The 27,537-nt window shown below is 59.3% G+C and overlaps 2 protein-coding genes across 10 annotated transcripts in view; both read left to right on the top strand.

Annotated features, from left to right (window-relative positions):
* The window catches only part of DCPS (decapping enzyme, scavenger), a 38,513-nt gene extending 27,699 nt beyond the window's left edge, over positions 1 to 10,814 (top strand). Inside the window, exons 4-6 of the mRNA XM_024557273.4 lie at positions 4,391 to 4,504; positions 8,731 to 8,841; positions 10,498 to 10,814. Of these exons, the coding sequence (XP_024413041.2) occupies positions 4,391 to 4,504; positions 8,731 to 8,841; positions 10,498 to 10,764 (492 nt within the window). The 3' untranslated portion in view covers positions 10,765 to 10,814. The remainder of the gene's footprint in view (positions 1 to 4,390; positions 4,505 to 8,730; positions 8,842 to 10,497) is intronic.
* Positions 10,815 to 18,770: 7,956 nt separating this feature from the next.
* Positions 18,771 to 27,537, top strand: part of ST3GAL4 (ST3 beta-galactoside alpha-2,3-sialyltransferase 4) — a 34,066-nt gene continuing 25,299 nt past the window's right edge. For 2 of the 9 annotated variants that reach the window (XM_053928042.1, XM_053928043.1), the window contains exon 1: positions 18,771 to 18,917. The gene's annotated coding sequence lies outside the window, so the exon portion shown is untranslated. Of the gene's footprint in view, positions 18,918 to 19,013; positions 19,312 to 20,770; positions 20,786 to 25,872; positions 25,933 to 27,380; positions 27,400 to 27,537 lie in introns of those variants that run through there. The other 7 variants (XM_024557239.3, XM_045192743.3, XM_045192749.3 and 4 more) reach the window with 6 other exon arrangements.

The following is a 27,537-nucleotide window of genomic DNA, read 5'->3' on the forward strand; positions in this document are numbered from 1 at the left end:
ACAGAGGGCAGGACCCGATGGTCTCGGGGGGCTTTATGCAGACCCCTTCTCCCAGGGGCTGTGTTTGGCGGTTGGCAGCGTCTCCTGAGTGTCCTCAGGGACTGGGCCAGATTCAAGGCCATTTTACTAGCAGGTCCCGATTACTCCTTGGCCTAGGCCCAGTGCCAGCGCGAGCCTGTGCCTAGAGCTGGCCCCGTGTGAGTGTCGGTAGTAACTGTGATAGGTGAGTTGTTTCTTGCTCGCTCACTGGCTCTCGCTGTCTCCGTGGCTTCCTCACTCACCCTTGTTCTCCTTGAGCATTCTCATCCACTCTCCCCAAGACGCAGGTTGCAGTGGTGGGAAGCATTCTGATATGGGGAACCCACAGCCATTTCCCCCAGACCCAAGAGAAGGGCGGGTGTCCTGGGTGTAGGGGCAGTGTGGGCTGCACGTACTCAGGAGGAGGAGGCACTGGGAGGCTGGCAGGCTGGGTGGGAGGCGCTGTGCGCCCACAGCCCTCTTTCCTCATCTGGCCGTGTTTGCACAGGTTCCTCTGACTCACGCTGGCTGGATTTTTTTTTTAAGTCCCAGCACTTGCTTTGTCTTCTAAGTGGAAAAGAGATATATTTCCATCTTCCTAGATAGGTTCTGCTGTCAGGGCCCTGGAGAGACCTCCTGGAGTACATGTGCTGTGTACCAGTTGCACATCCGTGGAATTCAGGAGAGGAAGCCCTTTATAGTCCGTGCAAGTCATATATGTACTTTCTTCTACCATGATTCAGACCCTTCCAGAAAATCACACAACAAAATTCCACTACTCTGCCTGCTTCTGTTCGACATGAGCACTTATGTACTCTTTCTTGACTGTTCCTAGCACGTTCACAAGCACTCAGCTTAACTGGCAACAGTCGTCGTACTGATTGAGCGTCTACTGTGTCTGGGCCCTGTGGTAGGCTCAGGTGGGCCACCCGGGTGAACACTGGTAGCCTTCGCGGAAGACAGGCGTGGGGCTGACAGCTCCAGTGCGGTGCGACCAGCACTCCGGTGGTTTATACAGAAGGTGCGGTGGCGACACAGAGCGAGGTGATCAGCTCAGATGGGGGCGGGCCTCTCAGAGCAGGGGATCCTCCAGCTGGGAGGGACAAAGAGGAGTTTAACAGGTGGACGAGGCAGGCAGGGCATCCAGGCAGAGGGAAGGGGCAAGTGCAGAGGCACAGAGGGCTGGGGAGCTTGAGGTCAGCAGGAGGCAACAGAAGGCCAGCAGGGCCCAGGAGGAGGCAGGTGCGCTGTCCAGGGCCTCCCACACCTTACCGATCGTCGGGGTTGCCTGGTGAGATTTTTCAAAATACAGAGCCTAGTCCACATCCGCTGGATCAGATGTTCAGGCAGTGGAGCTGGGGGATCTGTTTTAACAATACCTCTGTCGCTGCTGGTCATCAGATTTGAGAATGATTGCCATAGCCAGTGCAGGCCCCTGAACAGGTTAGTCCTGAGTGCCATGCACTTGGGGTCAGAGTGTGGCGGAGTGTGGTGAGAGAGGGAGTGGGAGGGCTCTGAGAGCCCGCGAGGGTCTCTGCAGGGAGTTGACAGGCGGGGTTTAGGGCTGGTCAGTGGGAGGAGGAGGGAAGAGCTGGGGGTGGCTCCAGGTCTAGCCTGTGCGATGAGTGGACAGTGGGATTACTAACCCGGACGGGGACGGGGACAGCAGAGAGGGTGTATGTGCAGACAGTGAGTTCAGTTTGGGACTCGCTGAGTCCCCACCAGGCGCCAGGAACTGTTCTAAGCACTTTATGTGCTTCACCTCAAAACACATTCGCAGCGGCCCTTCAGAGACGGGAATCGGAAGCCAGGCGATCTGGCTTCGGGGCCGGGGCTTTTAGCCGACTACCTTCTTTGCCTCCCCAAATTTGGTGCTTGCAACGTCCAGTAAAGATGCCCAGTAAAAAACACGGTGGGCCATCTGGGTTCTGAGCGGGAGAGGTCATGGGGCTGAAAATGCCAGTTGGTCACTGAGCCGAGGCTTCAGCGTCAGCCAGGGTGGGTCCTCACTCTGCCACCTCAGAGCAGTGGACACTGTCCTCCCTTCCCTAAGCCCAGCTTCCTCGTCTGGCAAAAGTGCCTACAGTCCCAGTGGAAATTGAGAGAGGTGCTATGTGTCACCTGCCCGCTGCTGCTGCCAGCACAGAAAGGTGCCAGAGTGGTAGGTGCTGTGAAGCACACCCAGGTGACAGTCTGGGGAACAGGACAGGGCAGGGCAGAGCTGAGACACGTGGAGGGCAGCTGGTACAGGGAGGCCAGCAGGGAAGCGGGAGCTGAGGGAGGAGCACGACGTCCCAGGGAGGAGAGGCGGGTCTGGAGTGGGTGCCGGTGTCACTGCCAGGAGGCCCTGCCCGGTGCCTTCCAGAAGCCATCAGGGCCCACTCACAGGCCCGTATTGTCGGGGGGCCGAGTCTCCTGGCCGTGCTTTCGGGGATCACTCCCTTTAGGTAACCCCAGGGTCTGTGTGAGCCTGCTTCTCCTGCCTTCTCACCTGGCGTCTGGCCGAGACTCCATGTGCATTTAGGCCCCTCCTGCTCCCCCAGGGGCCTTCCCCGCCGTGGCCTGGAGCTCGGGCTCCGAGACACGCTCTGGCGTGAACTGCATGGGCACCTTCGCCCCTGCCTTTTTCTTACCTGCAAAATGGGGTGCTCACAGCCCCGAATTCCCAGGATGGCTGTGAGGACAGTCCCCGTGAGGCTCTAGAGCAGAGCCTGGCCACTCCCTTCCTGGACTATGCTGGCCACTCCCCACCTGCCTGGAGCCGCTGGCCGCTCCACTCTTACACCAGCCTCCGTCCTGCCCTTTGGTCGGTGCTACCTCCTTTGCTCTCATCTTCTCTTCCTCCCCCCAGTCAAGCTCATGGCCCCCACTGCCATTCTCAATTCAGGTAAAGCTGCTCAGGTGGACACCCTAAGACTTCATTCTGGGAATAGGTTTTACTCTTTGCATCTCTTAGGCAGGAAAGGAGGGTGGTCAAAGTTTCTGAGTCTTGTTTCTTAACCAGCTTAAAAATCAATATCCCAAAGGGAAAAGTTTGGGTCCCCTTTCTCCTCCAGACCTCTCTCAGGGAGTGGGGCAGCCAGGCTCTTCTCGGGAAGTGTGGGCCTTTCTTCTTTGTAGTGGGTGGGCCACATGTGACCTGTCTATGGGTCTTACCAGGGAGATGGGAGGCCCAGCTATTCCCAGGCAGTTACCCTCTGTTCCCAAACTCTTCATTTCAGATTGGTGCACTTGACCTTGGCCATGCTGCCCTAGAACTGAGGAGAGCTGAGGCTGCAGACTCCTGGGAGGAGGCGTGCAGACTAAACCAGCCCCTGGCCCCGGCCTTTGCTGCCACTGCCTGCGCCACTCTGCTGGGAGTGGGCAGAGGGGCCCTCCGGCTCCGGTAGTAGCAGTGCCCTGGCTGCCCCTGCCCCTGCCCCTGCCGTGAGCTGGGAGGTGGATGGGCAGCAGTGTGAGCCCAGCCCCTGCCCTCTATGCGGCTTCCCAGCAGGGTTCTCAGGATTCCTGGCACTGAGTTCACTGACCTGGGAGGAAGTTTCCTATGCAAAGAGTGCTTAGAGCCGGGGGAAAGTGGAGAATTGCTGAGGTCTGAGGTCTGTGGGTTTGAGCCCTGGGAAATAAGGGCCTTCGCTCAGCCTCCCTGCAGGAGGCCACTTTGGGAAGACATCTGGACTTCACTGTAGTGATTCCCCCGGGATCCACACAGTGCCCAGGAAGGGCTCCCGGCGCACTGTGGACAGCAGCAGGTCAGAGGTGTGTGGGCAGGCCAGAAGTCCTGTTGACAAGGTGGCCTTCAGGTCTGCTTTGTCACGCAGGGGCCGTGTCAGCTGACACTGCTTTGGCTGTAGGTGGGCAGAGGTGCTTATCCAACCACTGAGAATCCCCGGGGTGGGCAGGGAACACGCACACATTACTTTAGAACCTCCGCCTTCCCCCGTCTGGCATGGAGCCGGCTTCCTCTGCAGAGGGATCTCCCAGCATGGTCATGTGCTGCGGTCCTGAGTTCTGTGGGCCAGGGAGGGAGGGAGCTCTTGTCGTGTGGGCAGTGGAGGGTGGGTGCGGACCGGGCCTGTGAGGCTACAGTGGAGGGCATGCGCTCTGCTGACCCGTGAGCCTGGAGAGCCAGCTCTGTCTGCATGTCAGGGGCCTCGTGGGGATGGCGAGTGCCCGGTGTCAGCAGTGGTAGGAGGGGAGATCTCTCCTGGACCCGTGAGAGCAGGTCCTGGGGACAGGACCGCCAGAGCGTAGATCCCCTGAGGTCAGTGGCTGTTCCTCCTGGAGGAGCCAGGGAGCTGCCCTAGCCTGGTCTGGGGAGTCTCCCCAAGGGACAGTGACTAGATCTGAACCCCCTCTGTCCCTCTCCTTCCAGTGGGTGTACAACATTCTTGACAAGAAGGCGGAAGCCGACCGGATCGTGTTCGAGAACCCAGACCCCTCTGACGGCTTTGTCCTCATACCCGACCTCAAGTGGAACCAGCAGCAGGTAGGAGGCTTCCCACCGGGGTCCTCTGCTGTTGCAGTGCCCTGCTCCCGGTTGCTGGCCCGCCTTGGCCCTGCCCTTCTTTCTCTCGGTGGTCTCTCACTGTGATCCAGCCGCAAGAGAGGTCTGAGCTCTGCGGTGCTAGTGCATGCCTGTTGCGTACTAACGTTTAAACTTCGCTGGGTCAGTTTACAGCCCTTTCTGTCTCCCCCAGCGGCCCCCCGCACCGTGTAGTGGGGGGGCGGCATGAGGCAATGTTTGCGTAACCACATGGGCCACTCCTTAAGCAGCCAAGTGGCTTGGGTGGCCAGTCTCACCTTCTGTAGCCCCGTGGTGGACTGTTTGCTTTTCTTCGTTCCCCTAGACTCTGGCAGACCCAGGCAGGCCCATGGTCTAAAGTAGTGACAGGAGGCAGTCGTGGTGAACAACCTGGTGTCCCTGACATTGCCCTAGTCATGGAGGAGGCCTCCTGGGGGCCCCTCCTGCCCCTGAGCCTCCCGCTTTGTTTCCCGGTTCCCAGGTGCTGGTGCTTTCTCCTCCCCTGCAGGGAGCGGGCCTCCAGCAGAGCCGCCTTCTCTCGCACTGGCCCTATCCGTGCCGGGTAGCCTCTCTCTCTGCATCTCCTTTCTCCCCTCCTCACTCCCTACATCTGCCCCTGCGCATCACAATGTACCGTCTGCTCTGTGGGCAGACTCACATGCCCTAACAGTACCATACCAGGCAGAGCAATGTCTTACAGGAAGTGCTGTTCCTGCTGCAGAGCAGCAGTAGGCCTGCAGCGGGCCGGGGGGCAGGAGAGGGCCAGGGAGGCCAGAGGTGGAATTGCTGAGTCGGAAGCAGTGGGTGGACAAATGCCCCTCTCCTCTAACTAGACTGTTTTGTGTATTCCAAGCTCAGATTTCCATTCTGCTTTTGGGGAGTCCTTCAGGTGTTTGTGCTCCTCCTGCAGTTATGGGACAGGCAGCAACGTCACCCTGGGGTCTGGGCCCTGTCCCCTACCTTGGACGCCCGCCCTCTTCTCTCTGAGCTGTGGCCTGCTCATTAGGCCTTGGGGTCCTCACTGAGCCCACCTGCCTGGTTTTGCTTGGTTTTGCTTTGGTGATTCCTGGACCTGTCACGCTGCTCCTTCACCGCCAGGAAAGGGGGGCTGGGAGCCTGTGGTTGGGGCAGAGGGCCAGCATCTCAGCGCAGGCACACAGGAGAGGGAGCACCAGCTGTCGCTTACAGGAGACCAGAGGAAATTCCTGAGCATGGCTCCGGGGTGGTAGGAATTTGAAGGGAGTTTCCAGAAGGTGGAGCTCTATGTGATTTGTTAGAGCCAGGTGAGATCGAAGTGTGGGGTGTTGTGGTGCAGAGAGGCTGAGAGAATGCTTGCCCCCCACTCCCGCATCTCCTCCCCACCCTGGCCTCCATGGGGGAAACTAGACTGGCTCTGGAGATGTTGGGGGCGCTGGGGCGAGGTCCTGGGGACACTGGTGGCAGCTCTGGACAGTGCCTTTGTGCAGCTCTGCAAACCCCTGCTGCCCCTCAGCAGCCCTGTGCCTGGAGGTCCTGGGCGGCGCACTGGGTCACGGGGGTGGGGCTGGTGTAGGAGGAACCTCTGACTCACAAGGTCCACGAGACTGGGGAGTGTGTCCTCCTGACCTGGCGCTGGCGGGCATCCTGGCTGGCCCGTGCGTGGACGTGCCCTCCCTCTGTTCCCTTGAACACAGAAAAGGCTTCAGGAACCTCACTGGGCTTCCAGCCACACGTCTGAACTGACCCTCGGTGGCCGTGAGTGGGCAAGCTGAAACATCGAGCTTTCCTAGATAGCCGTGTAGGTGCCATTGTTCTTGCCCTTTGCTCAGTTAGCACTGGTAATGCCACATGTCATGGTCTCAAATCCTTGATCTGCGACAGAACAGCAAAATCATAGGTCCCTGACAGGCAGGCAGCGTGTCAGCAGAGAGGCAGGGCGGACAGACGGCTATTCTTTCCCTCACAGCCTCAAGGTAAAGCGGGGGGGGGGGGGGGGGGGGATCTGGTGCTTTCCTCAGGGGCCTTTCTGGTCACCTGGGACCTCCCCCTGCTGCTCTTTCTCTAGCAGTGTATCTTTATATCATGTATATGTGTTGTGTAGCCCCCAACAGATGGCTCAGGATTAGAGACTCTGTGTCCATCCGTCCATCCATCCATCCATCCAGTCCATGAATACTTATCAGGTCCCTAATGTGTGCTAGATACTCTGCCTTCCTGGAGGTTGTAACACCCCTTCCTCAGCTCTCTTAAGAGTTACCTGTTTATTTTATTTGCAGGCCCGCTCTGTACATGTAGGGGGTAAACTGCAGCTAGTACGAGCTGTGCAGTGACAGTGAGTTCCCTCCATCCATTCCGCTGCCCTTCCAGAGAGAGTCTTTGCATGTTCTCTGTGTAAGCATACACACACACACACACACATGCACACACACTTTCAGTTCGTGGGGTGTAGGTTTTCTGCTCTAAGGTTCTCAGATCAGGAGTCTGTCCTTTCGGGTCGCTCCAGAGGCGGAGGGACGGCTCTCCAAAGCTCCAGCCAGTCTCAGTCTTGCTTCTTGCTGGGAAGCTGTTACTTTGATGGCACCGTCTGCCTTGTAAAAAGAGATCGATGGTGTCTTCTGCCAGCGTGACTGATGGGCCAGCTTCTGAGGTGCCAGTCGGAGACCCTCACCAGCCCCTCGTCTAGCTCTGTCGGATCATTTCTCTTGGCTGGGGGCCCTGTGGCTGCCTGCAGAAATCTGGGGTAACGTCCGATATTGAAGAAGGGCTTTCTTTCCCTCCCTCCCCGGCCCGTGAGCCGACGCCCAGCCCCAGGCTCCATTCCCCGTTCCATGTCTGTGGCTCAGGGAGGTAAGATTTAACGTCACGTCTGGGATTTGTCAGCAGACTCCATTTGAACAAACGCTCCTATTATTTGGTTGTCCTGTGGTAGTGCTACATGGAGCAACTAAAGACACACACACAGACACCCCAAGTTTAAACAGTTTCGTTTCCTGGCTTCTCCTTGGTCCTCCAGCGAGCGAGAGAGGACATGTCCTGGGCATAGGTCGTGAGAAGGGAAAGCCCAGAAGGGACTCGCGGGCACAGCCGAGGCCTGGGTGGGCACAGCCAGGTCATCTGCCAAGAGATTCCCCCGGCAGAGAAGAATGTCTGTGTCAGGAAGAGGCACAGCTGGGCATCACGTACCATGTGGGAAATCTCATTCTCACCTTGTAAATCAGGGCTCTTCAGGGGTCGGTCGGGTGACTCACGGGGCCCGGAGTATGTCGTTGAGCTGGCAGTTCAGACTGCAGGGCAGAGTGCGGCTGGTGTCACCCCAGGCCTCATCCATGGAGCCCTGGTGTCTGGGGCCCGCCTCGTACAGGGACGTGATACCAGCCCAGGCCTGGCGTCTGGGTGAGCGGGGAGGGAGGGGGTGTTGACCGGGCCAGAAGAGGAGGTCATTCACTGTCCTGAGCAAGGTCCTGTTGACTTTGGTTCTTTGTACTGCTGTGAACTCCAGGTTTTCAGCTCTGTTCCAGGAGGACAGAGGAACTGCTGCCTGGGAGCCCGGGGGGATGCGGGGGGAGAGGAAAAGGTTATCAGGCTCTGCCGGCCCTGTGGAGCTGGCCCCAGGCTCCCTTGCACCGTGCACACCCGCCTCCAGGCAGGGCAGTTGGGTTGTTTGCTCTGCCCTGCAGGCCCCGTACTCCGCTGCCTCCGAGCCTTGGCTTTCACCGTTCCTCCACCTGAATGCCCTACTCTAAGCCCACATCTTCCAGACCCGGGTCCTCTGCCTTCTCCACCAGGAAGCCTCTCTGGATGGCCCTCTCGGACAGTCTCCTTCCTCCTGTGTGTACTTTGATTGCTTTGTGTCTCACAGTAGTTGCTTGTGTGAATGCAATTAGACCATAAACTCTTGAAGGGAAAGAGCTGGCCTTGGCCCTTGCTGGAACCCTATCATCTCTGTGAGTCCAGAAGTACCCCCCTCTGGTGTTCTTTAGCAGGAGGAATAAACAGAAGTTCCATTCCTTGGGTCGTCCCCGCTCGCGCACCCTGGGCACGTGGGTCCCTGTGTGGTCTGGGGACCGGTCCTGCGGTGGGCCCCTGAGCTTGGCCAGGGCTGGCTCTGCAGGCCTGGGCGCTTGCTGGATGCTTCCCTGGGGAACCCTGGGATTGGTGTCCTCCCCAGGCCCTGTCACCTGCTGAGCCTGGCTTGCCCCTGGTCTCCACAGCTCGATGACCTGTACCTGGTTGCCATCTGCCATCGCCGGGGCGTCAGGTCGCTTCGGGACCTGACTGCAGAGCACCTGCCGCTGCTCAGGAACATCCTCCGGGAGGGGCAGGTGAGCCACCCTAGCCGAGTCACCTCGGAGCCCAGAGCAGTCCCACTCCGATTCCAGCGTGCCCCCCCGCCCCGCCCCCGCCCCCGCCCCGCAGTCTTCACCCTTCCTGGCAGGAGGTCTGCAGCGGGGGCTTCTTTCTGGACATCAGTGTGGAGGCCACACTGTCGCCTGGTCCTGCCCCACCCCTCCGCCCAGCTGCCTTTCCTCTCCCCACGCTCGTCCTCCTCGTCTGAGGTCCCCACTCTGGTCCCCTTTGGGGGACTTTCTCTGGCAGGCCCCTCCTGGGACCCCTGTCCATCCCAGGATCGCCTGCCTGGCCCGTGGTGGCCCGGTCACACAGCCTTGTGTCTCGGGCAGCGGGTCGCAGGCTCTGATGCTGAATGCAGGACCCTCCTGCTCCAGCCTGAGGGCAGAGACTGCATTCTCTAGCGCCTGGTCTTCAGGGACACCCGCTATCTGGGGTGTTTATTGAATGGAATGACATTATGGGGGTACTAAAAGGAGCCCTGAGGCGAGGGACCATGGGGGAAGAGAGACAAGAATCCAGGGTGGTGGCCCTTATTTGGACTTTCTGACCGAAGCCAGCTGGCTGACCTTGGGCCTCACCTCTCTGGGCCTCGATATCTGGTTCAGATCCTTCTGAAACCTCCATTCTGGAGGGCGGCTCTCAGCCTTTTTTCCACTCTGGAACATTTGAAGGCCCCCCAAGGCCTCCCCCCATGCCAGGGCCTGGCAGTCATGGGTGCTCCTCTCAACAGGAGCTGCCACTAGGCGGGAACGCACGTGGAGGAAGGGCCCTGCCCAGTGCTGTCCATGAGCCTGGGCCTGCTCCCTGTCAGTGCCCTCACCGCCCCTGTCCCACCTATCCTCGCTCTCCTAAAACACACTCTGGTGGCAGAGTGGCGTCTGTCTTTGGGGGGATACCTGGCCAGCATGTTCACCTGCCCTGGCAGCCCTGGCGGCCTCGCCCTGCCCATCCCAGGAAGCCCTTTGGGTGCCCTGGCCCAGGTGCAGAGACCCCTGGGGTGAGCTCCCAACACAGAATGCGGTTCTGGGGTGTACTCTGAGCCCACTGAGGCCCTTGTCTTTTCTCCTTACCGTTGACCCCCTTAGGGATTTGCCCACAATGGCAACCGGAGGCCCCTATTAACTCCAAGCCTTGGAGACTCCGGAAGAGGGGTTGAGAGAAAAAGCCCTACCCCTGAGCAAGGTGGGGGCCCCGGGAGGCGAGGCCAGAGTGGAGTCCGCCCGATGGCATGCTGGGGGAGGACACGGCGCCTCCTGCACTTGGTGCCGTCAGTGTTTACAGGTCATCCCCAGTCGGTCCCTGCGGCCTGTCCTCAGGCACTGGGACTGTCTAGATTCACAGCAGCAACTGCCTGAGGAAGCAAATGTTTTGCCCAGATTGGAGTGGGGAGCCCTGAGCCAGGCCACGGTCCCGGTCCCCTTTCTTTGGGAGAGAGTCTCAGCCTTGCTGCTGCCACCTGCGTTTGTTGAATCTTAGACGTCAGGGACCTGCTGCGCACAGCATGCAGAGGGCTGCTGGGAGGGTTTTCATTGGAGTCCGAAGGCCGTCTGGGATTAGGGCAGGAGGAGGGTCCCGTGGGGGTTCGTGTGCACACCCCGACCCCTTTCCTGCCACGCCCTTCTCGCCAGGAGGCCATCCTGCAGCGCTACCAGGTGAAGGGGGACCGCCTCCGCGTGTACCTGCACTACCTGCCTTCCTACTACCACCTGCACGTGCACTTCACAGCCCTGGGCTTCGAGGCCCCTGGCTCCGGGGTGGAGCGCGCACACCTGCTGGCAGAGGTGATCGAGCACCTGGAGCACGACCCCGGGTACTACCAGCAGCGCACCCTCACCTTTGCCCTCAGGGCAGATGACCCCCTGCTGAAGCTCCTGCAGGAAGCGCAGAAAAGCTGAGTCTGCCCAGGGCTGCCCAGAGGAGGACGGGGGCGGGGGGACTGGGGTGGAGGGGATTTTTAGCACCAAATCCGATTTTTGTAATATGTTTTATACTGGCTTATTTCCTATGTGTGAATAAAGCATTGGTCTCATTTGGTGTGGCCTTACGGTGCGGTCTGGGGGGCTGTGCTGAGGCAAGCAGAGGGGGCAGGACCCCGGGGAGGCCTTGAGAAGGGAGGCCAGCCTCTGGGGAAGGGGGCGTGGCTGCAGCGGACCTGGACGGCTGCCAGGCCTGTGTCCAGACCCGGCATACCCGGCCTTGTGATTTCCTTGTCCGGACCTGACTGCGCCTCTCCCTGTTTTCACTCCTGATCCTACTGCCATGTCCCTCTTCCTTCCTGATGGAGTGTCCCCAAAACACCCAGTATGAAAACTCTGGAAATACTCTGTAGCACTTTTTGATGGCACTTCCTCTCTCCATTCCCAGCATTGACGTCACGCCTCCCGGGGTGAGTCAATCCTGCTGATAAACTTGTTGACAGGGATGAGGTATTGCCCCGTGGAACTGGGAGGGTTTTGATAGGAATCATGATGCACGCCCAGAAAGCCTGCCTCGACTCTGTGCTTTGGTCAGCGAGTCCCTGGCCTTCAGGTTATTATCTAGGCAAGAAGACAAAACAAGGTCTCAGGAGCAGCCAGAAGATCAAGTATGAAACAGTGTACCAGCAAGGGCAGAGTGATACGGGTGCGGTGGCTCAGGTCCAAGGTGTGACCAGCGTCACAGGCCCCTGTTCATACAATCCTGAGACCAAGAAGGGACTGCAGGCTGATGGCCTGTAGGAGCCAACACAGGCATATCTGGCTGTGGAGGGTGACGTCTGCCACTGCTCCAGCAGAGCAGGGAGTCGGGCATGCGTGCGGAAGGCACACAGTTTAACACGTGGCGCTCTCCTCAGCACAGAAGACAGATGTGTCCCAGTATGGCGGTGGGGGGAGGGGGCTGGAATGTGCTCGCTGGTCCTCAGGGCATTGGGTCTTGCTCAGGGAAGCTCTGGGGGAGGCAAGGTGTTGGGTTCTGTGTTAGGCAAAGGAGTGGCTCTTCCTTACTCTGCATCCCCTGGACTCAGAGCTGAGCTCCATTCACTCATTCGTCGAATGTTTATTGAACACATAGTGTAAGCCCTCGCCCGAGATACTGGTGAATGGTAAGCAGATGGCCAGAAGTCTGTTTCTGGAGCTGACATTTGCCCATAGCATCGGAGGAGATCCAGGGCCTTCTGAGCCTGCCACTTGGTGAAGGGGAGGCGGGCTGAGGACCCGCCACATCATCTGCTGTGTGTCCGGTGAGACAGTGAGGCTTTGTCCTACCCAGCGACTTGCTGATGGGCTGCCTGGAGCCAGACAGTGTGCTAGGTGTTGGGAAACAAAGGTGAAGGCAGCAAGATGCCCCCCTCTGGTGCATGGCGCAGACAGGTGAGCGGAGGAGTAAAAATAGACAACTTTGGGGGAGCTGCTTTGAAAGCAGGTATGTGAGGGAGGCTGGTGTGAAGAGTTACTGCAGGGAGACACGGTGTGTGTCGGGTTGTGACGGCACTTGGCACACAGGCCCACCTGGTCGCCTCCAGCAGGACAGTGGGGCGTCCAGCCCGCAGGCTGCGTGCGGCCAAGGATGGCTGTGAATGCAGCCCAAGACAAAACCGTGCATTCACTTAAAACGGGAGATTTTTGTGATTACAGGTCACAATGTTTTTAAGGTGTGGCCCAGAGGCACCAAAAGTTTGGACACCCCTGCAGATGGAATAAGGCCTTGAAGGTGGGGAGGCCAAGGGGGGCTGGGTTAGAGGGGGGGTTGTGACAATGGGGGGCACCTGCTTCCCCACCAGGTGACAATGACAGCCGTGGAACCAGCTGGCTTGGAAGGGACCCCCGGCCTGCCTTTTCTCTGTGTATAAGAAAGCTACGCGTAGGGAGGTCTGAGGAAGAGACCCCTCCAAACTGTTGTGAGGATAAATGCTAGGAGGAGTGGAGGGGAGGGGACGCAAACCCAGAGAGGCCCCTCACAGAGCAGAGGGACCCAGTCTTGGGGGTCTTTTCTTCTTGAAAGATCAAGTTCTCTCAGCAGGGATCTCATCTGACTTCAGGCAGAGAGTGTGGCCAACTCATCCTGAACCAGAAGGAAGGCAGCCAGGGCCTCCTAGGGGACAGGCCTCCACCTCCCTGGAGTCCCGCCCCATGAAGGCGTTCCCTGCCCCTCCGAGTGAGTCCCTGGCCCCACCTCTCCTTCACGCGTGTGTTCAGCCGTCCACCAGATTTCCATGGGCAGTCGTGCATGGGTGGAACTACGGGGCGATGGAGGGACAGGGAGACCCGTGGTACCCTCCAGAAGCGGCGGTACAGCAGGGTGGGAGAGCCTTGGGCAAGACAGCAGGGAAGGGCTGTTCAGAGGGAGCCACGGCTTTGCCCCCTGGTTGTGCTGGGAGGTGGGTGGTGCCTGGGTGTCGGGACCAACTCTGCTCTCACAGAGGGGCCAGGCTCAGTTCTCCCTGGGGCCTGCTGGGGAGCAGCCGAGACCCAGGGAGGGAGCATTCGTGCGAGCCGTAAACTGCTCCCCCAGAAACCCCACCTGTGGCCAGCATCACCGCACACAGGAGTAGTCACTGTGACTCCGTCAGACAACTGCTTGGAGGTGTGGTGGACCGTGCTGGACCCTCCTGACCCCTGTCTGACAGAGCTGCTTGCCTTTGTCACCACCTGAACTAGTTCCTTTGCTGCACTCTCGAAGAGCTGCGGGGAAGAACTGTCACCCCTCCTCTGAATGCGCAGGGGGTTTGGAGCAGGTGTCCTCTCTTTCTGACCACATGTCCCACTTCCCTGTCATTTCTAGGGGGTCTCCATTCCCAGGGGCCACAGGGGTCCAAGAGCAGCTTCCTCCACCACAGGCGCTGTGGGCTGGAGCAGGTGGCAGCTACTGAGCCACCACCTGGGGGCTTTTACCCGCAAATAAGGAGCCGGGCTCTGGATCCAGGTCTGCTGGTGCTCTCAGTCCAGGAGATGCAGACTGAGGGCCGCTCCTCTGCCTTGCACTTCCTTCTCATCACTTAGCAGAACCCAACGTCCTGCCTCCCCTGAGAGCTTCCTGAGTAAGGCTGAGTATTCCTGAGCCCCACCTCGACAAAGTAGCACGTACCAGCCGCTCCGGCGGCGGGACACATCTGTGCGATCGCGTGTGATTGCGTGATTCCGATGTGCATGCCTGCATCCCGCTCTGCTGGGGCAGTGGCAGAGACAGATGCCACCCTTCCCAGAGCAGTCCTGGAGGCTCCGCAACTGGCTGTCGGCCCCCAGCTCGGCCCAGTTTCTTCCTGGCTCAGCTGGAGAAGGAGCGGAGCAGTTAGAGGCTTGACTACTATTGTTCCGGGGCTCCTCTCAGTTTGCCCCAAACATTCCTCATGTAGCAAAATTGCTGACTGCTCTCTGCTTGTCAACATTCCCTCAAGAAACAGAAAAATAACATTTGGAAATGAGTTGGACATTTGAGCTCCACTTGGCATGTCTCCGTGGAATGCAGATCCCCAAATTGAGAAATCAAGAAACAATTACATACAAAGTAACATTTGAACAGGTCTCTCTTCTATAGCCAAACATTATAATGTATCTATTTTACTTCTGAGTAGGTTGCCATAGGTCTGCTAACTCTTCCCTCTCGGAAGGACTAAATGTGTATTCCAAACATGTATACATAATATTCAAACGTCTTTTATAAGAAGCCGGCGATAATTAATGGCTACTGTGTTTCAAATATCCTCACTTAGCAAAATAAATGTTGACAACTCTATGTTTGTTGTATGATTATTGTTGAAATCACATTGGATTCTGAAATCTATATAAACTTGAGCTATCCAGTTTTAACCACCATTAAAAAAATAAGCATGGACGGAATCTGTTTAAAGTGTTTCAATTTAATACACAGGTTTTGAACATCCACTGTACTCTTCTTTTTAAAGTAAGAACCTGGAGATAGAGCCCCCATGGCGCTTACAATTTAGTGGGGCGTTAATTACAAACGAATTACAAAAGTGGGGATCCCCGTGAAAAACGCAGAGGGGGCTACAGGAGCGTATGCTGAGAGAAGCCAAAGTTCTAGGCTAAAACTCGATGGCCGCGGCCCGGCACGGCCAAGGCCCGGCGGTTCGGCCTTGGCATTTAGCTTTAGCGAGAAACATTTAGCTTCTCGCATGGGCATACACCGACAGCTCGCTGGCCAGTTTTTCCTTCAGCACCAAAGTGAATGTCAGGGCTAGTGTGGGGGATATAAATATATACACACACTTTCCCTCCCACCTGCTAAGTTCTTCTAGCGGGTAGCCATCAAATTAAAGGGGCAGATTGACAGGAGCAAACCAAATTCCAGTACATGCACCTGGGGGATTCACATCAGCATGAAATTTCCAAAGACAGGAGGCAGCACTTGGTGTATAGGATACTTCAGACATAGGAGAGAAGGAGGCATTGGGGTATTTGAGTGCAGAAGTGAAAATGGGCCGATTCTTCCTGGGCAACTCAGAAACGGCAGGATGCAAGGAAGGGGTAGCTAGTTGGAAGTAGACGAGCATCCTAAGACTTCCTTCTTTTTTCTTTTTAAAGATTTGATTCATTTTCAGAGAAAGGGGAAGGGGAGGAGAAAGAGAGGGAAGGACATATTGATGCGAGAGAGAAGCCTCGATCGGTTGCCTCTCAAAGGCACCCTGACCAGGGACCATGTGCCCTGGCCAGGAATCGAACCTGGCGGCCCCTGGTTTCTGGATGATGCCCAACCAGCTGAGCTGCCCCAGTCAGGGCCAACAAAACATTTCTTTTGGTTGGTTTGTTTTCTTATTTATTTATTTATTAACAAGACATTTTTGAACACCCCACCCCCCTCTGCTCGAGAGGCAGGGGGCCTGATGGCACCGCACAGGACCTGCGCGGTCAGCCAGCATGACCGTGGACCAGTGACGGCTCAGACACTAGGAGGGTCGCTGTGCTTATCCCGAAGGATCACGTGAGGATTGTGTGAGGATTGTGTGGGCACAGTAATCGCACAGAAGACATTAGCTGCTATTTTCCAGATGTGGAAAAGGTCAACAGGGCCATCACCAGAGATACTTGGGCCAGATATTAAAAAGGACTTCCTGACCAAAGGCTGGGTAACCCTAGATCGTGCAGTCGAGTAAGGGCAGCCAAGAGACTTTTGAGGCAAAAAGGAAGCCATACGCTCCCTGTGGCTCATTGTTCACAGCCTTGCACAGAGACAAGGGCTGGGCCCAGGGACTCCTCGGGATCTCTCCCGGCTCAAAAGTTCCTGGAATGCATTTTAGCCTCGGCCAACAGGCAGGTTGCTAAGACGACAACAGTGATGTCCCTGCTATTGAGAACCCTGGGAACAGCTCCGCTCCATGGTCCAGCCATGTAAATCTGATAAAAATAGGAGTTGAAATACTATCCCAGAGTTGCTATTTTTAAAAGCGTCTGAGATGCCGGATTGGGTTTATTTCTTCCTCAAACAGCATCTTGCTGTTCCCTCCTTCGGGTGGGCAGGATGCTAACGTGGCACACACAAGGGGCAGGAGCCAAAAGCCTGCCAGGCATACTTGTCAAGGGGCTCCGTGCCTCCTACCCACACCCACTGCCACCAGGGAGGAGCCTGCGGGCCAGGGCTTCCGGGCTCCAGATGTACCTGCCCTTCCCATGCACCTTGCTCCTCTGTCTTCTCCCTCTGCTCCCACCCCACAGCAGAGAGCTGTCTTCCCCTTCCTCCACAGCGGAGACAAACGCAGCAAGGTAAACAGAGGCGGAGGCAAAGGGAATGGAGGCAGCATGGCTGAGAGGAGGACCCAGGTGACTGTTCCTCAGGTTATCTTAACCCACCCTTGGCACAGCCAGCCTCCGCACACTGCTTCTTGCTGAGCAGCTCACAGTATCGTGCCCGTGGGCCAGAGGGGTGCAGTGGAGTGGTGGGGCTGCAGAGCCCAGTGCCGGAGATTGAAGGCACCAGCATTCCTCCCACCTGCACCACAGATGATACGGCTTCCGGGCAGAGAGCTAAGCATCTGGGCCCAGCCGTCTGGTCTGAGAAACTAGAGGAGAAGGATCACGCATAAGCACACTGTGGCCTCAGGGGAAGAGCCAGAGTGGCAGTTGGCTTCTGAGCTCCCAGTAACCGGTCCTGGGATAGATAACCTCTGTGAGGTGGGTGGGGTCGGGAGAGGTCTAACTAGAGCCTGTTGGTTAGAGGAGGGATGCATCCACCTGCCTAATAACAGCTCCCACGTCTATGACACATTGTACTTTCAGAGTGAATTCATATCCATTGCCCGACTTAATACCAACCATATCCCTTCGGCCAGCAGTTATTTCCTTTTTTTTCTTAGTAAGGGAACTACAGCTATCGAGGGACAGAGGCAGAGCTGTCATTCAGGTCCTTGGAGCAAAAGCTGGCCCTTCGGTCCTACCTCCCGGCCGGGTAAAGCTTACGTGGGTCAGAGCAGAAATCGCAAACTGTTTAGATGTAGTGAGTGGGGTGGAAGGGGACTAAACAGTAATGGAAAATAATCCAATAAAAATAAACGAAAAAAGAAGAAGCTGGGCTGATTCTCCATGGAGCTCTCTTGGGGTCGCTGAGCTGCTTAGGGCCCGGTTTCCCACCTGTAAGGTAGGGAGGCCCCTCCCTCTTCCTCCAGGCCTGCTAAGGGCAAGGGCTTGAGTCACTCACTGTGTTCTTTCTACCTGGCTTAGTGTTAGCATTAAATATTTGTTGAATGAATGCTTGGCCGACGGTGTCAAAGACACCATTCAAACTTGAGTAAGACGCTGATGAAATGAAGCAAGAACCACGCACCGTACGCCTTGGGATGGAGGGCGCGCTGCCCCGCGGGGGAGCTCGGAGGCGGACTCCTGACCAGCGCCCTGTGCGCTGTGCTCACCTCCAGGTTCACCTGGCGGGCGCCTTGAGCTGCTAACTCTCTGAGTCCCTTTACCCTCACCGTCAGTTACTCTTCACACTTAGTCACATCCTGCTCTGCTTCTTTTTTTAAACAAAGATTTTATTTATGTTTAGAGAGAGGGGAAAGGAGAGAGAAAGAGACAGAAATATTGCGCGAGAGAAAACGGTGCCCTTTCGCTTTGCAGGAGGTCGCCCGACCCGCCCTGCCACACGGCCAGGGCCCTGCCTCCTGTTGAAGGGGAGTCTGCGGTCGGCGCCCTCTCTGGGACTGGATGGTGAGCTTCCCGGAGGCAGGGTTCCCCCGGAGCCCTCAGCACCAGGCCGTGCACACCGGGGCTCGGTAAACACTGTTCACCTGTGAAACAGAGACTCGGGGGCTGTGGGTGGCCATGCAGGTGACTCCTGGACTTCCGTCTTTCAGCCTGACTAGCTCCTGGGTTTGACTGGGGGGTGTCTGGACCCCGCGAACTGGGGTCATGGGCCCGATGAGGTCTCCCCTGGAGACAGGATGCCTGGCGCCTTCCTCTTCCCCGAGGAACAGAAACTGAGAAGCTGTCCCCAGTCCAGGACAGGGTGTGCAGAAGAGGCATACAAGAGGGAACTGTATGGGGGCGGCAGCTCCAGACCAGGGCAGACGAAGGGCCCGGGTCTCGGTTCGGAGCAGTGGGCCGCTGTGCGCCAGGGGGTGGGCTCCCGGGGCAAGGCCCCCTCTTCCTGCCTCACTTTCCCGAGCGAGGGTGGACGAGGCTCACCGCGTGGGGGAGCGGAGAGCCCTTTGTTGGCGCTCATTGTGTCGGGGAGGCCGTGCGGAGGCCGCGCGGGCCCGTCCCTCCTGGCACCGTTGTCAGGCAGCTCCGGGCTCTCCCTTCACACCCACCCGGGCCCCGGCGCCCCCACCCCAGCCCATCCCCGCGGCCCGCTGCGGCCCCGCCCGCGATATCGCCCAGCCCTTCCTCCTCCTCCCGCCCTTCGTTCCAGGCCCGCCCGCTCCTCGTTGCGCCTGGCGGTGTGCGCACGCGTGTCCGGGGCGTCCCCGCCCCGCCCCGCCTCGCCCGGCCCGGCCCCCGGCCCCAGGCCCCGCGCCCGGGACAGGGACCCGCCGAGCGCAGCGCCAGCCTGTGCGCCCGCTGCGCGCCTAGCGGATCGGAGCCGCGCGGAGCCGCCCGCCCGCCCCGCCCCACCCTCCTGGGTGAGTACGCGCCGCCGGGCCCTGGAAGAGGTGCGCCTGCGGCCGGTGGCCGGCCCCCAGCCCCGCGCGGCCGCCAGGGGTTCGGGCCGGCACGTGGGTGCAGCCGGGTCCGGGCCGGGTGGGCGGCCGAAGCCTGGGATCCCTCCCCTGATTTTCGCGGGAAGCCGAGTCTCTCTCCCTCTCGGAAGGAGCCAACGGGACGGTCCTCTTACCCGGAAAGTTTCCAGCCCTCGCCCTGCGCCCAGGCTGGGAGGTGCCCCACCCTAGCATCCTCCGAGCCTTGCTTTCTCTCACGAGTGCCCCATCAAGCCCAGGAGGGTCCGTGCGCTGGCTTTTCTGGAGGTGACAGGCTTTGCGGTCCGTCGCAAGGTCACCGAGCAGAATCAGCCCAAAGGTAGAGGTTGCTAGCTGCATGCTGGCTGTGCCCTGGAGACGGGGTCCACGTTGTGGGGGGTCTTCAGGCCTAGGTCCCTGTGCTCAGAGCTCCCTGGGTGGTGGGCAGCGGGTGGCTGCCCAAAAATGGGGTACTGCTGGGGGCAGAACCCCTGGGCTCAGCTGTCTGCTCTGGGTGTCCCCCCTCACCGCCCCTGCCCCTGTCTGCAGGGACCTCCCGGCTGGCCAGCCTGGAGCTGCCAACATGTCTGCCAGGACCAGTATTGCCCCTCCATTCCCAGTCTTGGGGGAGGCTTGCTCCTCTGGGCCATTGGAGACCTGATCTGTTGCTGCTGCTTCCTCTGTTTCACAGACGGGGTCCCAAAAACCTGGCTTTGGGGGACTGCTTCCTGAAGGCTGGGGTGCAGGCAGTATAGGGGTGCTCGCTGTGCATGTCGGACCTCATGGCCACCCACAGACTGGCACCCCCAGAGCCCTCTCCAGGAAGCCTTTGCTTTCCGCCGCTGGAGGGAGGCACAGCGTGGAAGCCAAGTTCAGGCGGACTTATTCTTTCAGAGCCTTGGGAACGGACCTGGGACGGTCTGGGTTGTCACGAGAGGCACACAGCAGCACTGCTCTCTGAGCTGGCTCAGCCGGCCCGCCTTCCTCCAGGCGCTGGCCTGTTGGGGCATTTTAAGCCAGTCGGTGGCATTAGGTGCCTGCCCAGAGGAAGAGGCCTGCGCTGGCTCTCAGTCCTGTTTCCCCCACACTCTCTTCAAAGTCCCCCCATGATTCTAGAGAGGGGGCCTGGGAGGTGCCAGACGTTTGGGGCCCAGAAATGCACCTCTGGGGCTTTTTCTCTTTGCTGGGAGCTGGTCTGGAATGCCCGCTGCCTGAACCCAGGTGGCCCCGGCCCCTCTGACCTGTTCCCTGTGCTGCTCCTGCCTCCCCTCCGTGTACCCTACCTGTCTTGTCTGTCGGCATCGGCGTGCCGCCTGGGGGACCCTAGGCTGTCCCACAAGCCCTGGGTCCATCAGTTGAGGAGAGCCACAGTTGGGGCTGCACCCCCAGCCCCGAATCCAAATTGTCAGAGGTCAGGAGGGGAGTTTAGATGGAAGGAGAAGTCAGGAGTGGAAGGTGAAAGCTGCCACTCAGGCTGCAGGCTGAGAGGCGGCGGTAGCTGGGGAGGGGTTGCTGCTCAGGGCAACAGGACCCCTCCCCTTGCGTGGGGACCCTGGCCCAGGGAGCCCAGGATACTTCCAGCGCTGCCTTCCTTACCGCGTCTCCTTCCTGACCCAAAGCAGGGACTTCCTCCCCACTCCCCAGAAGCAGTTCCTTGGCCCTGCCACCTTCCCAACCCTTTTAGACTCCTAGGACCCGGTTTTCTGGGTAGAACCAAAAATCCACTCCTTTCGGGAACTGGAAAAACTTCTGGAAATGACACTCCCGTCACCAGCAGGAGCAGAGAGGCCAGCCCCACCTTCTGTGTGCTGCAGGTAAAGCTGTGGTCATTCCACAGTCAACCCACACGGGCCTGCCATCGGCCCCGCATGGGGTGCCCACCCAGGCCCGACCTGGGCACCATCTCTGGGCCTCTCCTCTGAGAGGCTGCCCCCAGTGGAGCTGTGGTTTCACCTCCCCGAGTGGTTCCAGGGTTGGCACCCTCTATTCAGGCGGGGGGGGGGGGGGGGGGCGGGGTCACGCTATGTCAGAATAATACCAAACACCAGTTCCAGCCCACAGGCACTGTCCCGAAAGGGACCCTCTAGATCAGGGCCTTGGGTGTCCCAGGGCCAGGTTTACAAATTGTGACCGAGGCTGCCTCAGAGCCTCGCCAAACTCCCAGGCCCCCTGTCTGGGGCTGAGGGGCGGGACCCCCAGAAACCATACAGGACCTGTTCCCTCTCTCCTGACTCCTCGGTGACCCTGTGGTTAGCCGTTTCCCTGCAGCGCTAGCCGGCCCGCAGGGTCCTCCTTCCTTCTGATAAGTGAAGGCCTGGGCCTGAAGCTTTCTGTTGCTTTGAGGAAATGACTAATGTGGCAGGTGGTGGTGGCCGTAGTCGTTAGTTGCCTTCTCTCCTCTGTTGCCCCCTTTCCAGAATTGCTCAGCACTTCTGCAGGAGTGTTCTCGGTCGCCCAGTGCCTTACCACTGCCACCTTCCCTGTGTGTGTGTGTGTGAGACAGAGAGAGAGAGAGAGAGACGCTCTTTATTCTCCAGAAGAGGAAGTAGTCGAGTGTAGCAACAAGTGAAAGCAGCAGTGTGTGATGTCCGGGCCACAGCCAGGTGCCTGGGGTTTCCGATTGGTGCCCCTGAGCCCGGCAGGGGCTGAAGCTCTGCCAAGGGGTTTTGCCGGGTTGTGCTTTTCAGGCTGAGGAGGGACCTCGGTGTCCAGGGCTGCAGGTGCTCTTTTAAGCCTGGCCTCTTGCCCGGGGCCCAGAGACCTGCAGTCCTGCCTCTTCGCGCTCCACCCCGCCACAGCTGCCCGGCAGAAAGACGATGTGGTTGCTCTAGAGTCTGAAGCCCTGGCTTCTGCCCCTAGGCCAGCAGGGAGGAAGCTGCCCCAGCCAGGGCTGCGAGGCCCTCAGGGTCCGCGGGGGCCTTGAGTGTGAAGAACGCCTGGCCTCGGGGGCCAGAAACAGCCGTGGTTGTCGGATAGGCCTTTCTTCCTTCCGCAGCTTCCCCTCGAAGGCCCGGTGGGCCAGGGGCTCCAGGATCTGCTTCCGTGTGGTTGGGGAGGGGACGGAGGATGGTGGGGGGCTGGAAAGAGGACAGAGACCAGTGTGCATGATGCTGGGCCCACACACTGTTGTTTCCGCCTTGGGCCCAACCCTCCTCCCTGGGGCGGGTCCCAAGGGCTGCAGGGTGGGCACCTTGCACCCATGGTCTGTCCTAGGTCCTCTGCCCATGCATCTGCTGTCAACTCTATCCTTATAATAAAAACGGACTTAGCGAATGCCAATGGAATTACCATTGATCAAGCAGGCACTTATTAAAAGCCTGGCCCAATGAACTAAAAAAAGAACCAAGCAAACTAAAAAATGAACAGTGCGCTCCACATTCGCTGATGTCGCTTCATGGGAGCCTCGCATGGCCCTTCCACTGAGCCCATGTATAGGGAAGGAATGGAGGCTCAGGAAGATTAAACTACTTGGCCAAGGTCACACAGCTCGTAAGCAGCTGAGCGGGGACTCGCCGCTGGGCAGGTTTCCAAACGCTACACTTTCTAGCCCAGCTCCTCCATGGCTCCCTGGGCTCATCTCGTCCTGTCCTGTGATCCATGACGAGCCGGAGGCTTGGAGGTGTGAAGGGGTTTGCTCAAGGTCACGGCGTCTTGGTGATAAGGGGGGACCACAAACCATCCCAATTCCCAGCCTGGAGCTCTGCGTGCCAGCCCTGAACCCTATATCTCTGTTTGCTCACCCTGGAACCCCATCCCCTGAGTCTGGCCCTTTCAGTGGGGCAGAGAGGGTTCCCCCCTCCTCCCCATCCCCGCTGCTGCCAGCCCCTCCCAGCCCCCACCTCTCCCCTTTCCCAACCATAATTGCTTCCATCTGACCCGACGCCCGCTCCTCTGCCGTAGGAAAGGCAGTTCAGCTGCCGCCCACAGGGTTATGAGGCCTCATCTGGCAACTGGGGCAGCATGTTGGGAAGGGGGCTGCCCTGTGGGGTCTAAGCCACCGAACCGGCCAAGGTGGCCGCTCCCGGTACCTGGCATTCCCCGATCCCTGCCAGGCCAGAGCACCTTTGCCCCGCGCTGCTCCTGGCCGGAGAGGCTCCTCCGAGCCCTGCTTCCCAGTCCAGTGGTGAACTCCCCTCCTGCCCAGAGAGGTTGCTCAGGTCCGGAGCAGGGAGGCCCAGCTGGCAGGGACAGGGACAGCAGGAGAGGGGTGGGGCCAGTGGGGTGTGCTGGGGACCCTCTGCCCCAGGGTCACAGGAGGGAAGTGAGGCAGGTCCTCGTGATGGCAGACACTGAGGGACCCGAGAGCTTGGACAGGTGAAAAACAGAGCCACCTTGCTCTCTTTGGTGCCAAGCAGTTGACTCAGAAGCAGCAGGACTAGAGCTGAAGCTTCCTATTTCGCCTTGATAGAGAGAGCTTGCACATTGTACGGGCACAGGTACCGCTCTGTGGCCCCTCTCGCCTCCGGTTCTGCGCCCGCAGCGTCTTAGTGTGGGCATGCGGAGGTGTCAGGGGGCCAGCGTCCTCTCCCTGTGGATGTCCAAGGGGAGACTGGTGACTGTGACAGGGATGCCCCAGGGGAGGTGCAGGCCTTGAGGGGGCATGGGTCTGGGGGGGGGGGGACTGGGCTTGGGAACTTCGACGGCATTTTCCTCCCTGAGATTTGAGGGTTGCAGAGTGCGCTCCAGAAACCTGTTTGTGGTGGTCACTGCTCTGCCCACCACGCCTGGAATGGTGTCTGGCCAGTAATAACTGCTCAGTAAATATTTGTTTGATGAGTGAATGGACGATGAGCTCAGGTTTCTGACTCTGGTTCACCCTGTCCCTGCTTTGCTTCTCCTGTCCCCGGGGCAAAGGGACAAGAGCTTCCCTTTGGACAGGTGAGCTGTTTGTCAGAGAAGGATCTGCTCCCTTCCCCTTCTCTGGGGGTGGGGCGGGCGGGGCAGGCAGGAGCCCCAGGTGGGAAGGGGACGGAGTCTGCCCAGGTCACCCTCCTGCTCTGTGGTGTCAGCTGGGCACATGGCCGCCCCTGTCACCCCTCCTCCGCCCAGCCTCCAGGTCCTCGCACACACTGGTTCTCACTGCACCTCCTGTCCCCGACACCCGCCCTGTCCTCCTCATTTTGGGCCAAGAAAGGCGCCCTGGGACTGGAACCCTCTCGGGGTCCTCTCAGGAGGGAGGGCTAGGGAGCAGGGTCTCCCCGTCTTCTTGTTTCAACCCAAACAAATTCATTCCTTGGACATGTTGGGTTTCCACATAAAATTTCATTGGAAAGTGGAACAGACGGTTTCTTGGCTTTAAGAGCGTGTGTTTGAGAGCCCGCTCCTGCGCGGAGGAGCACAGCACGTGTGTTCCCGCCTCCTCTTCTGCCTCCGCGTCTCTGCTCCCGCCGTCTGCACCGCGTGGCTTCGGTGCCCTCCGGCCACCTCCGGCCGCTGTTCTCCGAACCCTTTCTGACCACGCAGCACACTGTCCCTTCCGCCCCGCTCACAGCCCACTCCTGTGACGGGAGGGAGGGGACCCTGTGCCGGGCTGAGCCTGGGTGAACCACAGCAGGGTGAGCGGGTCGCTGGACTGCAGACAGGCGGGGCAGGGCTGTGCGTGGCAACTGGGAGGGGCCATCAGGCGTCCCCAGCAGGCAGGGTCTGCCCCTTCCCGGGTGCGCAGCCTAAGCACTTGTGAGTGAGGCCCTTCAGGTCGCACCTCTGTGCCCCGGCCCCTCCTCTGCTAATGCTGGTGGGCGCATTTCACGTAGGTCGGGGTGCAGGGCGGAGAGCTTCGTGTACGCCCGCTGGCCCCGGAGAAAAGGCAGGTGGTGGTGCAGGAGTCGCTCCTGAGGGCGTCCCACGTGTCTACTCCCGGCTGCGTGACTGCAGAAAGGTCTGCGACTTTATTGATTTCCTGCAAGCACACCGGCTAATTGCACTGTCAGTACCTGCCCCACCTCTCGAGATCCTGATGCATAAAGTCAATCCACACTGACCTCGAAGCCCCAGCACCTGGCACCCTGCTGGCACCTGGCACCCACTCTGCCACTGTTTCTTTCTGTGCAGCTTGCTGTTCAAGGTCACAGAGTAGCTCTTCCACTGGGCAAGGAACTGCCGAAGGGGTCTCCTTGGTCTCTGTCCCTCCATCCCCCCCCCCCCCCCGCGTCCCCCTCTCGTCTCTTTCTTCGAGGGCCTGGTGTCATTCGACCTGCCTGTTCTCTGGCCCCAAAGGTCCAGGCCTGTTGAGGCTAAAGCTCCTGGGGCCTGGCTCACATGAGACAGGGGACGGGTGAGCGGGCGAGGGCTTCCCGGCTCCCTGGGGCTGAGAGTGTGAGCTCAGGGCTGCTGGGGGTGTGTTCTTGTGGGGGGGGGCTGTCCCCATAGGCTGCATGGGCTCTTCTCTCCACACTTGCTGACTCCCCCGCTCCCTGGCCTCCTCATTGGTCCTTCTCTCACTTTTTTCCCTTTCCAGTGTTTTTCTGACTTCCTCCCTTGTTCCCCTTTAGGTTCAGCCATCTCCTTCCCCTGATGCCTCCTCCCCCTTGTCTGTGCCCCTCCCTGTCCCGCATCCCAGTTGTCCTGACAGCCGCAGTTGGACCTGGGTGGGTTGGGGGGGGAGGGGTGGGCGCCCTGCAGGGCTGGGGGTTCAGGCACCTCCTGGGAGCAGCTGCAGAGTTCTTAGTGAAGGGGCTCCTGCAGCCATTGGGTTTGGTGAAAGGGCCCTGCCCGCTCAAATGGTGGGAAGCAGTGTGGTCTCCAGCTTAGCACCCTGGGCCCTCACCCACCTCCTTGGGCATCTTCCCGGGCAGGAAGGTGGGAGCTTCTCCTGGAGCTGGCGGGTGGGGCTTTGCTGGCCTCTGACCTTTCCTGCCCACCCTCCTCTCTCCAGAGCTCCAGCCCTTTGCCCAGAGGCCCCTGCTGGGATGGAGGAGGCTGGCCAGGGCAGGGAGGAGGTTTCTGCTCAGATGGCTTCCAGGTGAGCGCACACAGTATGGCGTGCTTGGGCTGAGGGATTCATGTGTGTGTGCGTGTGCACTACGGGCGTGCGGATAGGGGGAACATGGGCGGTGTGTGAGAGAGAACACGGGCACACCACTGGCCATGGACAAGAACATGGCGCCCTGTGCAGGTCTGAGCCCCTCCGGGCCGGTCCCTGTGCAGGCCTGCTCCTAGTCCGGAGCCCTCCTCTGGCCTTTGTGACCCTGGCCTTGCACTGCGCTTCATCCTGTCCTGGGGGGAGCTGGTCTCTGGCTGTAGTCCCACGCATGGTGACCGATCCCTGGCCACCCATTCGGCTGCCTGGGGGTCCTGCGGCCAGCATTTGCCTACCCCCTCTCCCCCAAATGGAGGCGTGTGGGGGCTTCCTGCCTGGTGTCTGAGCCCCGCCAAGGCGGAGGGAATGGGGAACAGCTGCGCCGGCCGATCCTGGCACCGTGTGGATGTGGCTCCACAACAAAGCTCCCTCTGTGTGTTCTCAGGCCCCTTACATAACGCCGGTGGGGGTGGGGGCGCGGAGACAGGCGGGAGGAGGAGGTGATCGGGACAGGCAGACACCCAGATGGGGTGGCTGGAGAGGGGCTAGGGACCCGGAGGAGAGGGAAGGGGAGTGAGAGAGGGAGAGAGACCATTGGGGAGAAGAGCGGGAAGAGGAGAAAAAGTTTGTCTTGACTCCATAACTCTCTGCCTCCTGGGGTGGGAAGGAGGTCCTGTCCAGACCCTCCAACCTTTGCCCTATTGACGCCTTGTCTTCCCTCCTTGAGTCCCACCGACCAGCCTGGGCACAAGAGCAAGGGGCCGAGGAGGGGCTGCGGGACCTGCCTGGCAGTGGGGCCAGATGGGGTTTGGAGCTAGGTGTGACAGTCAGCCCTGAGCCCCACCCTGTAAACCGAACACACTCCATAAAGATAGGAAACATTCTCCTCCTTTACTGTTTTTTTTTTTTAATTTATTGCTTTTTTTTGAGAGAGAGAGAGAGATTTATTGTTGTACTTACCGATGCATTTGTTGGTTGGTTCTTGTATGTGTCCTGACTAGGGATCGAACCTGCAACCTTGGCATCTGGGATGACTCTAACCAACTGAGCTACCCAGCCAGGGTCCTCTGTTACCCTTGGTTGTCTGCTCCCCACTCCCAGGCCCCGGGCCTGGCTCTAGGAGCCCCCCTTTGTATTGCTACTGAGGGGCTGGCTTTCCCTCTCCCTGCACCCCACCAAGCTGGCCCCAAGGCTCCTCCTAGCTTGCTCTCTCCTCTTCCCAAGCAAGACCCCTGCTCCAGAGCCTGGGGTCACCGCCTTCAGCGGCCCTCTGTCCTGTTTCCTGCTCTCTCCTCCCTCAATAATCAGATACTCTCTCCTCACCATCACGATTTCTGCAGCTGTCCAAATAGAGCGAGAAGAAAAGGTTCTCTTTCCGGAATGGCTGGACTGACAGGCCAGGAGGGCCAGGTGAGCTGGCCGGGCTTCGGTGTGTCCTTGGAGTGGGAGGTGCCCTGTGCCAGGCCCCGACCCCGTCAGCTCCTAGGTCAGGGAAACAGAGGGGAAAACACCCGGGAGAAGCGGGGAGGGTTGGTGGGGCCTTCAGAC

This window comes from Desmodus rotundus, chromosome 7 (assembly GCF_022682495.2).
Source record: "Desmodus rotundus isolate HL8 chromosome 7, HLdesRot8A.1, whole genome shotgun sequence".
Classification (NCBI taxonomy): Eukaryota; Metazoa; Chordata; class Mammalia; order Chiroptera; family Phyllostomidae; genus Desmodus; species Desmodus rotundus.